Source organism: Podarcis raffonei, chromosome 3, assembly GCF_027172205.1.
Source record: "Podarcis raffonei isolate rPodRaf1 chromosome 3, rPodRaf1.pri, whole genome shotgun sequence".
Taxonomy (NCBI): Eukaryota; Metazoa; Chordata; class Lepidosauria; order Squamata; family Lacertidae; genus Podarcis; species Podarcis raffonei.
The window spans coordinates 1,501,338-1,518,036 of record NC_070604.1 but is presented as its reverse complement, the minus strand read 5'-3'; the positions used below and the strand labels follow the sequence as shown (position 1 = coordinate 1,518,036).

Genomic DNA, 16,699 nt, shown 5'->3' with positions numbered 1-16,699 from the left:
GCTTCGTGGGGTGGTGAATGCTTCTCTCTGTGAGGGAGCCTTCCCAGACCCGCTGAAAGAGGCGGTCATTAAACCGCTTCTTAAAAAAAATCTTTAGAACCGGCCAATTTGGCCAACTATCGCCCAGTCTCAAATCTTCCATTCATGGGCAAGGTGATTGAGCGGGTGGTTGCCGAACAACTCCAAGCACGCCTGGAGGATGCGGACCTCATCATGGGACTGAAACTGCTTTGGTTGCACTGGTCGATGAACTTCAGCAGGCTAGGGACAAGGGTGAGAGCTATTTCCTAGTTCTGGATCTCTCAGCGGCCTTTGATACCATCAACCATAACATCCTTCTGGACCATCTAGAGGGGCTGGGAGCTGGGGGCACTGTTATACTTCCTCCTGGGCCGTGTTCAGAAAGTGGTGTTGGGGGGTGAGTTTTCAGACTCCTAGGCCCTCACCTGTGGGGTCCCTCAGGGTTCCGTCCTCTCCCCCATGCTTTTTAACATCTATATGAAGCCTCTGGGAGAGATCATTAAGGGGTTTGGGCTGGGTGTTCATCAGTATGATGATACCTAGCTCTATCTCTCTTTCAAATCGGAACCAGTAAAGGCGGTGAAGGTCATAGAACCATAGAACCATAGAGTTGGAAGAGACCACAAGGGCCATCGAGTCCAACCCCCTGCCAAGCAGGAAACACCATCAGAGCACTCCTGACATATGGTTGTCAAGCCTCTGCTTAAAGACCTCCAAAGAAGGAGACTCCACCACACTCCTTGGCAGCAAATTCCACTGTCGAACAGCTCTTACTGTCAGGAAGTTCTTCCTAATGTTTAGGTGGAATCTTCTTTCTTGTAGTTTGGAACCATTGCTCCGTGTCCGCTTCTCTGGAGCAGCAGAAAACAACCTTTCTCCCTCCTCTATGTGACATCCTTTTATATATTTGAACATGGCTATCATATCACCCCTTAACCTCCTCTTCTGCAGGCTAAACATGCCCAGCTCCCTTAGCCGTTCCTCATAAGGCATCGTTTCCAGGCCTTTGACCATTTTGGTTGCCCTCCTCTGGACACGTTCCAGTTGGTCAGTGTCCTTCTTGAACTGTGGTGCCCAGAACTGGACACAGTACTCCAGGTGAGGTCTGACCAGAGCAGAATACAGTGGCACTATTACTTCCCTTGATCTAGATGCTATTGATCCTATTGATGCAGCCCAGAATTGCATTGGCTTTTTTTTAGCTGCCGCGTCACACTGTTGGCTCGTGTCAAGTTTGTGGTCAACCAAGACTCCTAGATCCTTTTCACATGTACTGCTCTCAAGCCAGGTGTCACCCATCTTGTATTTGTGCCTCTCATTTTTTTTTGCCCAAGTGCAATACTTTAGATTTCTCCCTGTTAAAATTCATCTTGTTTGTTTTGGCCCAGTTCTCTAATCTGTCAAGGTCGTTTTGAAGTGTGATCCTGTCCTCTGGAGTGTTAGCCACCCCTCCCAGAAGAAGAAGAAGAAGAGTTTGGATTTGATATCCCACCTTTCACTCCCTTTAGGGAGTCTCAAAGCGGCTAACATTCTCCTTTCCCTTCCTCCCCCACAACAAACACTCTGTGAGGTGAGTGGGGCTGAGAGACTTCAGAGAAGTGTGACTGGCCCAAGGTCACCCAGCAGCTGCATGTGGAGGAGCGGAGACCTGAACCCGGTTCCCCAGATTAGGAGTCTACCGCTCTTAACCACTACACCACACTGGCTCTCCCAGTTTGGTGTCATCTGCAAATTTGATCAGGATGCCCTTGAGTCCATCATCCAAGTCGTTGATAAAGATGTTGAATAAGACTGGGCCCAAGACAGAACCCTGTGGCACCCCACTAGTCACTCTTCTCCAGGATGAAGAGGAACCATTGATGAGCACCCTTTGGGTTCGGTCAGTCAGCCACTTACAAATCCACTGAGTGCTAGCATAGTCAAGACCACATTTTACCAGCTTCTTTACAAGAATATCATGGGGCACCTTGTCAAATGCCTTGCTGAAATCAAGGTAGGCTACATCCACTGCGTTCCCTTCATCTACCAGGCTTGTAATTCTGTCAAAAAACGAGATCAGGTTAGTCTGACATGACTTATTTTTCAGAAATCCATGCTGACTATTGGTGATCACAGCATTCCTTTCTAGGTGCTCACAGACTGGCTTCTTTAGGCACCTTCCATGTTTCCGTCTCATTGGTATTGCTTGAAGTTGTGCTTTTACTATTTCCCTCTTAACAAACTCCCAGCCATCATGAACTCCCTTTCCTTTTAGTATTACTGTCCATGGGATCTCACCCAGCACTTCCCTAAGTTTTATGAAGTCGGCTTTCTTAAAGTCAAGAAATTGAGTCCTAGTATGCTTGGCTGCTCCTTTCCGCTGTATAGTAAACTTCAGAAGAGCATGATCACTCGCGCCTAATGATCCTTCCACTTCTACCCCACTAACCAGGTCATCAACATTGGTTAGGACCAGATCTAAAATGGCTGTTCCTCTTGTTGCTTCTCCCACTTTCTGGACAATGAAGTTGTCTGCAAGGCCAGTGAGGAATCTGTTTGACCTTATGCTCTTGGCTGAGTTTGACATCCAACAAATATCCGGGTAATTGAAGTCCCCCATTACTACTATCTCCCTTCCTTTTGCATGCTTGGCCATCTGTTCCAGGAAGGCATCATCTATGTCCTCCGTTTGGCTTGGGGATCTATAGTAAACTCCCACAATGAGGTCCCTGTTATTCTTCTCTCCCTTAATTTTGACCCAAATGCTCTCACTTTGGCTTTGAGGTTCTAAATCTTGGATCTCTTCACAGGTATACACATCCCTGACATATAACACCACTCCTCCTCCTTTCTTGTCTGGTCTGTTTCTCTGAAATAGATTGTATCCCTCCATTATTACATTCCAATCGTGGGACTTATCCCACCAGGTTTCAGTGATGCCTATTATGTCATATTTAGTTTGCTGTACCAAGAGCTCAAGCTCATCTTGTTTATTTCCCATGCTTTGCGCATTAGTGTATAGACATTGAAGTCCATTAATCATTCTCCCGTGTCTCTTATTTAAGGATTTTTTCCTCCCACCACTAGGTCTGCGTGCTGTTTGCTCCATTTGGTCTATGACATTTGGATGATCATCTTCATCAATTGATAGACTCCTACCTTCAGGAGCACTGTCTCCCTCCCCCACATTAGTCAGTTTAAAGCCCTCCTGATGAGGTTTCTGAGATTTGTGGCAAAAACATTCCTCCATTTGGTCTATGACATTTGGATGATCATCTTCATCAATTGATAGACTCCTACCTTCAGGAGCACTGTCTCCCTCCCCCACATTAGTCAGTTTAAAGCCCTCCTGATGAGGTTTCTGAGATTTGTGGCAAAAACATTGTGAGGTGCAGCCCATCGCTTGCCAGAAGTCCATCTTCAAGAAACTGCAGTCCGTGATCTAAGAATCCAAACCGTTCCTGTTTACACCATTTGCGAAGCTAGCTGTTCACTTCCACTATTTTTCCCTCTCTCCCTGGGCCACGTCGTTCAACTGGGAGGACAGAAGAGATGACAATTTGAGCATTTAATTGCTTCAATTTCCTGCCCAGAGCCTCGTAGTCTCTTTTGATCTTCTGGAGGCTATTGCTTGCAGCGTCATTGGTTCCCACATGAACCAAGAGGAAGGGGTATTTGTCAGTGGGTTTTATGATTTCTTGCAGTCGTTCAGTTACATCTTGGATCTTAGCCCCGGGGAGACAGCACACTTCTCGAGACATCTTGCCAGGCCCACAGATCACTGCTTCTGTTCCCCTCAGTAGGGAATCCCCTATCACCACTACACGCCTCCTCTTAGGTTTGGTCGGGGTTCTTCCGTGAGCTGTCCGTTCCAAGGTCGCCTGCACATTACCTGAGGACTGACTTTGCTGCTTGTCTTCATATACCTGATCGACTGTAATGAGGTCCTGTGTGAGTGCCTGGAGGCGGTTGGAAGATGGATCACGGCTAACAGATTGAGGTTGAATCCTGACAAGACAGAAGTACTGTTTTGCGGGGACAAGGGGTGGGCAGGTGTGGAGGACTCCCTGATCCTGAATGCGGTAACTGTGCCTCTGAAGGACCAGGTGCGCAGCCTGGGAGTCATTTTGGACTCACAGCTGTCCATGGAGGTTCAGGTCAATTCTGTGTCCAGGGCAGCTGTCTATCAGCTCCACCTGGTACGCAGGCTGAGACCCTCCCTGCCCGCAGACTGTCTGGCCAGAGTGGTGCATGCTCTGGTTATCTCCCTCTTGGACTACTGCAATGCGCTTTATGTGGGGCTACCTTTGAAGGTGGCCCAGAAACTACAACTAATCCAGAATGCGGCAGCTAGACTGGTGACTGGAAGTGGCCACCGAGACCACATAACACTGGTCTAGAAAGACCTACATTGGCTCCCAGCACATTTCCGAGCACAATTCATAGTGTTGGTTCTGATCTTTAAAGCCCTAAACGGCTTCAGCCTAGTATACGCAAAGGAGCGTCTCCACCCCCATTGTTCACTGAGGTCCAGCTCTGAGGGCCTTCTGGCGGTTCCCTCACTGCGAGAAGTGAGGTTACAGGGAACCAGGCAGAGGGCCTTCTCGGTAGTGGCACCTGCCCTGTGGAACACCCTCCCATCAGATGTCAAGGAAATAAACAACTACCTGACTTTCAGAAGACATCTGAAGGCAGCCCTGTTTAGGGAAGTTTTTAATGTTTGTTGTTTTCTTGTGTTTTTAATATTCTGTTGGGAGCTGCCCAGAGTAATTGTGAAAACCCAGCCAGATGGACAGGGTATAAATAATATTATATTATCATCATCATCATCATCATCATCATCATCTGTTTTGCCTTTGCTTTTCTTGCAAAAATTCCAGCCCATTGATGTTGCACTTGGATAGGGAAAGGACTTTGTGCCAGGGTGACTCACCTTTCTTTGAGGGCTGCACTGAGCCATGGTCCTCTCTCCAGGAGCTGCAAGTGGGCATAGCCAAAGTATAAAAGTGAGCATGGCCAAAAGAAATGTATTATTATTATTATTATTATTATTATTATTATTATTACTACTACTACTATTATTATTATACAAATTTGGGCAGAAAATTTGGGCACAAAAGCCATTTGTACTGTAGCAGGGGATGCATGGTCAGTAAAAAGCAACAATTATTTTTATTTTTATTTTATTTTTTATTAAGGAACGAAGGAAGAGTCCCAAAACTCCTTTTAGTATCACAAAGGGGATGTATTGGAGCAGTCTGTTAAAAAAAAAAGAATTGCAGGGACCATGGGGGTGGCACATAAAACTTTGTGGCATCACAGGAGCAGTCAATCATTTAAGGGGGTTTCTTAATTACAAATTTATAGGGGTCTTTGCAAACACACCAAAAGACTTGGCGGGGGCTCAGTTGCAGCCCCTGGGGTGCCAGTTAGCCCCCCCATTCAGAGGAAGGCTACTCTCTGTGTGCTTTGGAAGCATAGGTACAGCTTTTCTCCATGAAGCAATGTCAACAGAAGCTACACCTGTTGAATTTTCTCCTACCTGAGATCTACGGATGAAGGGTGGTATATAAATTTAATAAACAATAACAGTAATAAATAGCATGCAGCTATTAAAGGCCCCAGAACACCACCCTTCAAGCTCTTAATTTAGCATTTACCTCTGTCCATAAAATCTTGGCAGTCTTTGAAGCGGGCCAACATGGGCAATGGCAGTCTGGTTGCTCTGAACATGGAGACATGCATTAGGTCACAGCTCGTATTGGGATTATGGTGGTGACACATTTTCTGGGCTGGACTTTAAGACTAATAAGGGGCAGGGAGGCTAACCTTTCCTTGAGGCAATGAAGCAGCTCCAAACTACCTTCCACTGGGAATTCCTGAACTCACATCAATGTTGTCCCTGAACAGTCTTCAAAGAAGCCTCCTGTTTACACTCTTCATTTGCATTTCGGCTGCTCTAAATTGTCATGGGGAGAAAATCCAAGCTCCAAAATAGACATTTTCCCTTCTTCTGTTTACAGGTGTGCTACAAGCTACCTCTTCTTCTACACAGGAGTGAGATGCCAGGTGACACATGTCCATTGGAACACCCTTGGTCTGTTAGCTGCTGGAGCTGTAGCACTAACCATAGTTACGATTTCCTTATTAGTTAGGCAATAGTCTTCCTTTTTCCAGAGTGTAGTTTTACAGTGATTTCATACTTTCCGTGAATGTTGTTGTAATTCCAACTCACCTGAACTCGATCATCTGAATTATGTGAAAGTGATAACATGATCACCTCCTGTCACCTCAGTCATGTGCTCCAAAACTGGAGGCCAAACAGGGAGGTGATAGAAGGTCCCGACTCCTTGTCTTGGTTCAACTTGACATAACAGATAACTGCCCTTAGAATCTCAATGGAGCATTAAACATGACTATGGCCTCTGCTGGAGTTCTGTTGATTTCATTGTGCAAGCAGAGTCTGTGGAGATGCGAGCAGATATTATGTGCCTGGTTTAGAAGGCGGAGGAGACCTCTTCAAAGTTGGCTTTGCATTCTTAGAGCGTTTGCACTGTGCAGTTCTATTCCAGGCATAAGAATGTTGCAGTATCCTTTCTCCTTTCCTCCTAAAATGCTTTGCTGTTGGTTTTTATGGGTGTGTAGTCCTCAGCACCAAAGACAATGGGGAAAGGTTACTTGTAAATTACTGTTAACTCCAGATTAAAGTTGTGACACAATGTGTGGTACAATAGTTATCTATAGAATGCCAAAGGAATGAAACTGAGTTTCAAACTGAGTACTAGGGATGAAAAAGGTGCCTAGCTCAGTGGTAGAACATCTGCTCTGCATGTAGAAGGCTTCATCGCCACAGCATCTCTAAGCAGAGCAAGGTCCATGTGGACAGCACTGGGCAGTACGGACCAGTGGTCTGACTCATTAGAAGGCAGCTTCCTATCATTACAGAAATGGATTCATAAGTTAAAGGCACCTTTTTAAGGTTTTCATACTTTAAAAAGCTTGTTTTGTTTCTGGTTTGGTTTGCTTAAAAACACACTCTCTGCTTCTCAAAAGAAGGCCTCTTCTCAAACCTTAACCTTTGATACGTGGGTGTGACCCACTTAGAAATAAGCTGCCTGAGACGCTGTCGTGGAGGCCCTGGACGTTCTGGCATGAGAAAAGTTCACAAGGAGGTAGAAGTCACACAGTGTTTCCAGTACGCCTCCAGTTTGGACCAGGAATACAGAGTAGAATAATAATGTTTTCTGGACTCCTACTCCGTCTTGTCTAGTTAAGAGCCGTCTCTGAATTTATCTGTGGAACTGACTGTTCTGGCATGTAGAACGGAACCACCTGAAGCCGCGTCTCCTGTGAACTGCGTACCTCAGGGGGAAACTGCTGGCATGAAACAAAAGCTGGCAAGTAGCAATTCAGCAACTATGTATAGTTGCTGTTTTAAAAGAAATGGTTAACGGAGGGCAAGGTGTTTGTTTAAACATGGTGCAAGCACCTTTTATGAAGTATGACCATAAATAAATATATATTTACATGTTTACAGAAAAATTAGAAATTTCCCCTTCATTTTAGTAAAGCAAGGTGTATAACTGGAAATTGTTCTCTACTATAAAAGTAAAGTGCTTTATAGAGGGCAGTTTACACAACTGACTTGATAGTCCTAGTACTCTTTCTTAAGCAGAAGTCCTACTTCATTCAACTTCACTCTTTCCTGTGCAGGTCAGTATAGCCTTGTCTCCTGGTGTCCCATCGGCCCTTGTGGGCGCCACAGGAATCCCCTCCCTCGCCCCCTCAAGGCCTCAAAGCCAGTGTGTTGTAGTGGTTAAGAGCAATAGACTCCGGGTTCGCGTCTCCGCTCCTCCACCTGCAGCTGCTGGGTGACCTTGGGCCAGTCACATTTCTCTGAAGTCTCTCAGCCCCACTCACCTCACAGAGTGTTTGTTGTGGGGGAGGAAGGGAAAGGAGAATGTGAGCCGCTTTGAGACTCCTTCGGGTAGTGATAAAGCGGGATATCAAATCCAAACTCTTCTTCTCCTGTCCACCTGCCACGCTTTGCTCGGCCTTGGGCTGCTCCTGGAAGCGCAGCCCCCCAGCGGCCTTCAGGAGACAAAGCCTGTGCTGCCCACCACCTGCGGCCTTTGGGCAGTGCCAGGCGCCCCTTTGGAAACCGGAGGGAGTGAGGAGAGAGGGGATGAGCTGGGGAGGGGAAGAGGGGAAGCCACAGAGCCTAGGGGGGATTTCTTTTCCATAAAATGCCACTGCAGTGTGTGGGGGGGCTTAATGGTAGTGCAAATTACAACCCAGACTGAGACTCCAACAGGGAGCAAAAGGTGAAAACACATTATGCCCCACATATGAGGGTCCTGATGCACACCAGCCCCTTGGGCCTGCCATTTAGTGCTGAAAGCAGCCCAATTCATTTCAGTCAGAACATGTTTCGCATTTTTCAATTGGCTGTTGCAATGCAAATTGCTAAGCTTTGTCTGTGGTGTGTCCGTGTTTGCACATGCGTATCTGAACATCAGTTTTCTTCCAGTGAAGTTGGTATTTTATTGTGCTTTGTGAGAACGAATGCATTGTTTGGCTCAAACTTAACTGTGTTAGCTTCTTGAGCAATTTACTTGTACTTTGTACTAGCAAGGCCCTCGCAACCACCATTTTGTAGGAGAGCCCACAACAGTTTTTCTGATTTTCCAGATGTGTCTATATGTATGAAAAGTTTGGGCGGTCCTGCTTCAAACATTGCAAAAAGCACAAAAAACAAACCCACCCAGAAATGCTACAATCCAGCAAGGAACTAGTTTGAGGTGCCTGGATACCTACTTTGCTGTGCTGTATCTCTCACTCTGCCCTGGAAGCCAGAGTGCCCAGTTGCTCTGGCACATCTACTGGTCCCATGACTGCAACAGGGCTGGGGAAAACACGACATGTGTTGCAGGATTAGCGGGGCTCTGGCACAAGACGGCATTCAGATTCTTACGGGGTTGGGACCCTCATCACTGAATTTCTTCTAGCATCAAGCAGATATTATAATTAACTTTCCAGACAGTGCATGCTATATCGAAGAAATATTTTGTTAAACTAATACGCCACAGTTCTTTACAGCCTATACGAAGTCCATGCTTCCATTATTCACCAATTATTTCCATGCTTATTGCCACATCAGGGGAAAGAGCCCAGAGGTCTTCCAAGCTTCTCAGTTTAGCAAAGAATATGCCTTTGAAGTGCTTTCAGAAGCTGAAGAAGATGCTGGTTCTGTAGAAGAGACTTGATATTTTCCTGCAGGACACAAAGGCAAAGTAATGTTCAAAAAATGTTGTTTCATTATTGGACATGTAAAGCACACACACAAACCCCTGCTCTGCCACTGTCAATGTGGCTGGCTGTTGCCAGAAAGCGCTCTTCTTGCTTGTTTAAGAGAACACAGCATAAAGTTAAACATTGCTGCTTGAACAGTGTGCAGGAATAAACCACATTCAATTGTACTGCAATCACCATCGGTTTCCTTGCCGTGTACAGTAGGCTTTGCCCTTTCTATCCTCCAGAGTCATCTTCACAGAGGAGGGGGCTATCCGTGGCCCCCTAGCCAGGATGGCTCGGCTCTGCCTGCACAGATGGAGACAGCAATGCTCCTGCACACCACTTGCTGGAAACCATGGGGGGGAGGGAGCTGCTCTTGGGCTCGTGTTTTGCTCCCTGGTTTCCCACAGGCATCGAGTGGGCCCCGTGGCAACAGGATGCTGGACTAGCTGGGCAGGGCCTCCTCCAGCAGACTCCCACCTTATGCCTGGCTGAAGGGTGGCTTCGATTAAGGCAGAGCTGTCCCTCTGCTCAGCTCCAGAATGGGGCCAGGGTCCCCGCAGCCACAGGAAGACCCTGAAATGGGGGGCGGGTCTTGGGGTAGAGAGAGGATGGCCCTGATCCAGCCTGGGATATGCTGGATTGCAAGTCTGCCTCGCTGCTGTTGAGTGGCAGCATTTGACCTGATCTGTGCCCAGACTCAAGCTCATGCGGCCATCGGGGTCTGTTTAGAGCCCAGGCCCCCTCCCCTTCCTCACTGTCTGCTGCCACTGCAGATACATTGCTGCCCTCTAAGGGTGGGAGTTTGGATTGCACCCTTATTCTGGCAAGAGGGGTTGGGCTGAGCTGTTGAAGGCCATCCAAGACAATGCTGTACGTGGGTCTCCATTGTTGAAGTGCAGCCTTTTAGGCACTGTTATCGCAGAGGCCCCCAACTGCTTTTGGAGGCTGATGGTAACCCTGCTTGGAAAGCGCCTTCCCCTCATAATGAACTGAACCATCAGGGCATCACTTCCAGCAAGCAATGCTTTGCGCATCTGGCTTCTACGGCATATCTGGCTTGTTGATGTTTTAGCACAGCAGTTGGCCTTGCAGTGCCTTGAAATGGCATGAATCTGAAGGCCCAACTTACAGAAGGACATTTGAAATTGTACAAGGAAGTTGGTTGCTGATTACATACTGTACCTGTTTTGCCAAACCAGTTGTTTAAAGTTTTTGAGAATGGAGAACTGATGGAAAGCATAGGCGCTGACATGCCTTGGGATGTTGACTGTAAGACACAAGCACATATTAGTGAAGAGCAAGCAGCATTTTCTATAGGACAGGCTTTTATTTTGTCTTAGCTTTAATCTGGCATTTGTGGAAAACCTCACTTACTTAACTAACTTAAAACTAAGGATTGTCAAATTGAGCCCTGAACCAAATCAGGGGGCCCTTGCACAGTCCTCGTGCAAACCATAAGCACAGATAGAAAAGTGCTGGAGATAGCAAACATGTCCCTTGCACCAGAGTATGTATGGCGGAACCATATGGACCACGGAGGGCAGCTGCACTTTTAGCCCCACCCCAAACTTTGTGTTCCTCCCTTTAACTATTCCCCATGGTGCATATGTATCCTGACAAAGTCCAAGGGTCCTGGTCACATGCAGCCCCTGCACACAAACAGGAATTTGCACACAGAGCTTTCTATACAACCAAAGAAAAAGGATCCAACATTGTCTGAAAGCAGCCCCCCCCCCCCGCACACTGGGGGCTGCCAACAGGGCATTTAAAGGTGTCGTGGTGCTCAGGCCTCTGAGGAGGGCCACTCTGAGCTTGCTAGCTTTCTTTTAAGTATTTAGCAATCTTAGGAAGTTATCAAACAAAACTTGCAGGTCCTCTTCAAGGCAATTTCTGTGAAATGAGACAGACTGGCTGCTCCAATTGATAAGTTGCTCAAGAGTCCTCAAGAGCTGCTAATTTCTCCCCATCTGTAGTGAACGCTTCCTGCTTTTGTCTTACTTTCAAGTTCTTGGACCCTACATTGTTTGCCCTTCCTTTCCCCTAGATGCTAGGATGCATCTTCCATGGGGTGGGTTTGTCTGAGATCAGGTAGTCCCTAGGAGTTATTTTCCAGAAGAACTGCAACACAATAAGTGTGAATGAATGCTGAATAATCGCCCTTCCCCCACCCCCAACAAATGTAAATACTTTACAAAAAATGCTAAGGCACATCTCCTGCTTTGTTGTTGTTTAGTCGTTTAGTCGTATCCGACTCTTCGTGACCCCATGGACCAGAGCACACCAGGCACTCCTGTCTTCCACTGCCTCCCGCAGTTTGGTCAAACTCATGCTGGTAGCTTCGAGAACACTGTCCCACCATCTCATCCTCTGTCGTCCCCTTCTCCTTGTGCCCTCCATCTTTCCCAGCATCAGGGTCTTTTCCAGGGAGTCTTCTCATGAGGTGGCCAAAGTCTTGGAGCCTCAGCTTCATGATCTGTCCTTCCAGTGAGCACTCAGGGCTGATTTCCTGAAGAATGGATAGGTTTGATCTTCTTGCAGTCCATGGGACTCTCAAGAGTCTCCTCCAGCACCATAATTCAAAAGCATCAATTCTTCGGCGATCAGCCTTCTTTATGGTCCCTTGAGTCCCTTGAGAGTCCTGACAGTAGGAGCTGTTCGACAGTGGAATTTGCTGCCAAGGAGTGTGGTGAAGTCTCCTTCTTTGGAGGTCTATAAGCAGAGGCTTGACAACCATATGTCAGGAGTGCTCTGATGGTGTTTCCTGCTTGGCAGGGGGTTGGACTCGATGGCCCTTGTGGTCTCTTCCAGCTCTATGATTCTATGGTCTAGCTCTCACTTTCATACATCACTACTGGGAAAACCATAGCTTTAACTATACGGACCTTTGTTGGCAAGGTGATGTCTCTACTTTTTAAGATGCTGTCTAGGTTTGTCATTGCTTTCCTCCCAAGAAGCAGGCGTCTCTTAATTTTGTGGCTGCTGTCACCATCTGCAGTGATCATGGAGCCCAAGAAAGTAAAATCTCTCCCTGCCTCCATTTCTTCCCCTTCTATTTTCCAGGAGATGATGGGACCAGTGGCCATGATCTTAGTTTTTTTCATGTTGAGCTTCAGACCATATTTTGCGCTCCTCCCTTTTACCCTCATTAAGAGGTTCTTTAATTGCTTCTCACTTTCTGCCATGAAGGTTGTGTCATCTGCATATCTGAGGTTGTTGATATTTCTTCCAGCAATCTTAATTCCGGCTTGGGATTCATCCAGTCCAGCCTTTCGCATGATGAATTCTGCATATAAGTTAAATAAGCAGGGAGACAATATACAGCGTTGTCATACTCCTTTCCCAATTTTGAACCAATCAGTTGTTCCATATCCAGTTCTAATTGTTTCTTCTTGTCCCAGACATTTCTCAGGAGACAGATGAGGTGATCAGGCACTCCCATTTCTTTAAGAACTTGCCATAGTTAGCTGTGGTCAACACAGTCAAAGGCTTTTGCATAGTCAATGAAGCAGAAGTAGATGTCTTTCTGGAACTCTCTAGCTTTCTCCATAATCCAGCGCATGTTTGCAATTTGGTCTCTGGTTCCTCTGCCCCTTCGAAATCCAGCTTGCACTTCTGGGAGTTCTCGGTCCACATACTGCTTGAGCCTACCTTGTAGAATTTTAAGCATAACCTTGCTAGCATGTGAAATGAGTGCAATTGTGCGGTAGTTGGAGCATTCTTTGGCACTGCCCTTCTTTGGGATTGGGATGTAGACTGATTTTTTCCAACCCTCTGGCCACTGCTGAGTTTTCCAAATTTGCGGGCCTATTGAGTGTAGCACCTCAACAGCATCATCTTTTAAAATTTTAAATAGTTCAGCTGGAATACCATCACTTCCACTGGCCTTGTTATTTGCAGTGCTTTCTAAGGCCCATTTGATTTCACTCTCCAGGATGTCTGGCTCAAGGTCAGCAACCACACTACCTGGGGTGTACGAGCCATCCATTTATTTCTGGTATAGTTCCTCTGTGTATTCTTGCCACCTCTTCTTGATGTCTTCTGCGTCTGTTAGGTCCTGCTATGCAGGAGCTAAATTAAGAATTCACTATATAGGTAACTCACAGTGCAATGGCATGCATGTTTACTCAGGGATGCTGAATAGTAGCCTAGCCTTTGGTTTAGGGTTAGCATGGGGCAGGGGAATTGGGTTCTTATGCTTTTAGCAGCTGTATGACAGGCAGAAATTCAACAGATCAAGGCTTTTTTAGTATGGAAATACAATTATGAGAAAAGTTTCTCCATGACAGTACTCTCTCTAATCGTGTGTTATGCCATGCCTGCACAGCAGCCATCCAAATGTTGCCACTGATTCAAAAAGGTTGGCAGCCCCTGCTGTAAACCATTATGCCTTAAACATAAGAAAGACAGTCCATTACAAAATCCTGTTTGATGAGAATGGTGGTGATGGTGATATGTTTTTTCCATTCCCTCCCTTTTCCTTATTGTGAACAGTTTCAAACACATACTCTTTATAAAGGTTGATAAAATAAAGGTTTTCTCATTCATTGTTGAGGGATTAAAATCAGAGAGAGTCTATTAAAAATTAGGCAGAGTGCAAGATTTAAAACAGTGCTTCCATTAGCAGTGGATATCTTCTGCATTTAGAAGAGCACCTTTGGCTCCAACCCACTATTTATTCCTGGAAATAATACTACCTTTGTGTGTTGTGAACTCCAGCTGGAGAGGGAACACTTTTTCCACAGAGCTTCCCATACCTGCACATTTGAAACAGAGGAAAGCCAATATAAAATAATCTCTGCAATTCAATATAATAAAATAAAGCTCTAATATTTTAAAATTCATTTCCTACCGTTCTATCTGAGAGGATTCCAAGCAGCAGAATGAATAATCCCTGCAAAATATTTTCATATTAATATTATACACATTTGTAAAACGGCACCCTAGATGCCTGAATCTAAAGGCCAAAGGATCTCTCTAATGTAATTCCAAAGAAAGAACAGCATTTCTGAACACTGATTGCCAAAGTGTATGGGGGGAAACATGGAGCCTAGGAGAAAAATAAGCGAGAAGTTTTGGATAACATTCTGGGGATTACAAACTAATCCTGATAACAAGCTTCAAAAGGTCGACAAGCAACATACTGGGGGAAGAGACCTCACATTGCAATCCTATGCGTTTCCTACTGAGTTCAATGAGACTTAGTCCCTGTTAAGTGGGATCAGAATTGTAGTATAACAGACCCTCCAAGTACCCCTATTTTTCCAGGGTCAGTTCCAGTTTCTGATTTGATCCTGGAATGAGACCTCCCGAGGTATAGACAGTATATTAAACAAACAAAAACAAACACATATATAATGGAACAAGGAATCTTTCACAAACATTTGCTCCGCATGCAATTCTGGATTCAATTTAGAGGTGACTTTGAACTCACAGTCACAGGTGTTAATTTAGGATCAGGGCTGGCACTACAGTGCTTTGATCTCAGCATTTCTCAGGTCAGGAAATATATACTTATAGTAAGTTTAATAGGAATATGTCCCGGAGAAACAGACCTGGGTCATAGGTCATGAGATGGCACAGGCTCTAGGAAAGGAGACTGCAGCCCCTTCACTTCTCCTGGGTTGTGTCAACAGGAGTGTGTGAATCTGCACTTCCATTGCTAGCAAAGTCTATTCAAACTCCTGAATGGGGGGGGGCAAGGTAAGGGGGGTAGCAGTCTAAGACATAGAGCAACAAAGATAGGGCCAGGTTCAGTTAACGGCTCACTATCACAGTATTCCACCAGATTTTAGCCATTTCCTCTCTAGGATGGGCAAGAGGAGAACGGGGCCAGGCTTAGCACAGAAGTCCAAATTCAGTGACATCGCTAGACTCTTACCGCATGAAAAGTAACTATATGAATCACCTCCTCGTGTGTACAGTGGTACTGAGGAGTCCCAAGAAATGTTGACAATATTTTTTTATCAGTTAAGCATAGCAAACAGCTAGTATCTTTTATCTACTTACCTGAAAAGCATTGAAAAGAGTAAATAAGTAGTGGAATGCTCTAGGGCTTCCAGGGATAACTGTAGCAAGACCAAATAACCAGGTGAGGCCTAAGAGTGATGTCAGAACACCGATACACTTGGTGATGCGATACAATGAGCTCTTTTCTTTATTTATTGATTTTTCGCCGATGGAACGTCTTTGCATTTTTGCTATGACCACAATGGTAACAATCACATTGACAGCGACAATGATCATGGCAGGAATGACTAAGGCCAAGAGAGCTCTACTCTCATCCCAGTTGAGTAAACAGACCTTTTTTCTTGTGTAATGTGGGTGGGTGCTGCTTACGGTGATAGCAGATATAGCTAGTGGGCAAAAGTATCCCAAGCAGAAGCTAAGAGCTTTCATGATGGTCTTGCTTGCATTATGTACGATAAAGACTATGTGGTAGAAGACCATGAGGCCCAAGGTTAGCATCCAAAAGAAGACACAGAGGTAGAAAAACTGAACAAAGAATGCTGCTGCTATGCAGAGCCAGGCCTGGTCCATTTTCGTGTTTGTGTCATGCATTGCTGCTACCACAATGAACCAGACGTCTGCAATCAGGAGAGAAATCACTATGTTCAGTATGCAAACATGGCGCATGTAGGATATTCTTGCTTTGGTCACTGATTTCCACACGACAAATTCTATGCCAATGCAGGCCACCAGGCTCAATATAGAAATGCTCACACCAATGTAAGACATGTAATCCAACGTGTCCCATGGATCGTGACCAGGAGACATCAAAATGGAGAATGAAGTCAAGTGATTACAGGAGCAAGTGACATTGTCCCCATTCTCTGTGGTTTCACAGCCAGTAACGTCCCAACCTCCACCATCTTCTGAGAAGCTGAAATTCCAAAATACACATCGAGGATTTTTCAGGGTCTTGTTATCCTTCGTAAATGTCATAATGATCCTGAAATCTTCCCTTAGTCTGCTGTTGGCACTGATTAGTGTTGTCATCACCAAACCATTGACTATGAATTCATCCATCTTCTTATACTGTGGAATAATAGGCCCCAAAGATGAGTAAGCCACACTGATGATGGTGGAGGTGGAGTTTCCAGGTTTAATTTTTGCTTCGTTAATTAGCACACTACCACTGAGGTCTGAGGGCTTGGAGAATGTAAAGCTCTCGTCGTAGTCTGAAACCTTGCTTTTGTCAATGACCACACCTTTGAGCTGGAGGTTGTCATAGCTGATGGAAGGAATAGAATTGTTAATAGGTTGAAGGGAGTTAGAAAATTGCTCCACTGAAGCCAGTAATTGAGAAGTTCCATTCACAAAATCCTTCCAAGTTTTTGTTGGACTGCTGATAACCGTGTCTACTGTGGATAAAAAATTCTGCAATAATGAGAATAAAGAGATA

The 16,699-nt window shown here is 45.6% G+C and overlaps 2 protein-coding genes across 4 annotated transcripts in view; one reads left to right on the top strand and one right to left on the bottom strand.

Annotated features, from left to right (window-relative positions):
* MEP1A (meprin A subunit alpha) overlaps positions 1–6,719 on the top strand; it is a 32,476-nt gene extending 25,757 nt beyond the window's left edge. For 2 of the 3 annotated variants that reach the window (XM_053380283.1, XM_053380284.1), the window contains exon 14: positions 6,024–6,719. In XM_053380283.1, the coding sequence (XP_053236258.1) occupies positions 6,024–6,162 (139 nt within the window). In that variant the 3' untranslated portion in view covers positions 6,163–6,719. The remainder of the gene's footprint in view (positions 1–6,023) is intronic. The other variant, XM_053380286.1, reaches the window with a different exon arrangement.
* Positions 6,720–8,256: 1,537 nt separating this feature from the next.
* Positions 8,257–16,699, bottom strand: part of ADGRF5 (adhesion G protein-coupled receptor F5) — a 43,971-nt gene continuing 35,528 nt past the window's right edge. The window contains exons 15-19 of the mRNA XM_053382418.1: positions 15,304–16,674; positions 14,147–14,188; positions 13,992–14,051; positions 10,480–10,564; positions 8,257–9,273 (exon numbers count right to left, since the gene is read on the bottom strand). Of these exons, the coding sequence (XP_053238393.1) occupies positions 9,191–9,273; positions 10,480–10,564; positions 13,992–14,051; positions 14,147–14,188; positions 15,304–16,674 (1,641 nt within the window). The 3' untranslated portion in view covers positions 8,257–9,190. The remainder of the gene's footprint in view (positions 9,274–10,479; positions 10,565–13,991; positions 14,052–14,146; positions 14,189–15,303; positions 16,675–16,699) is intronic.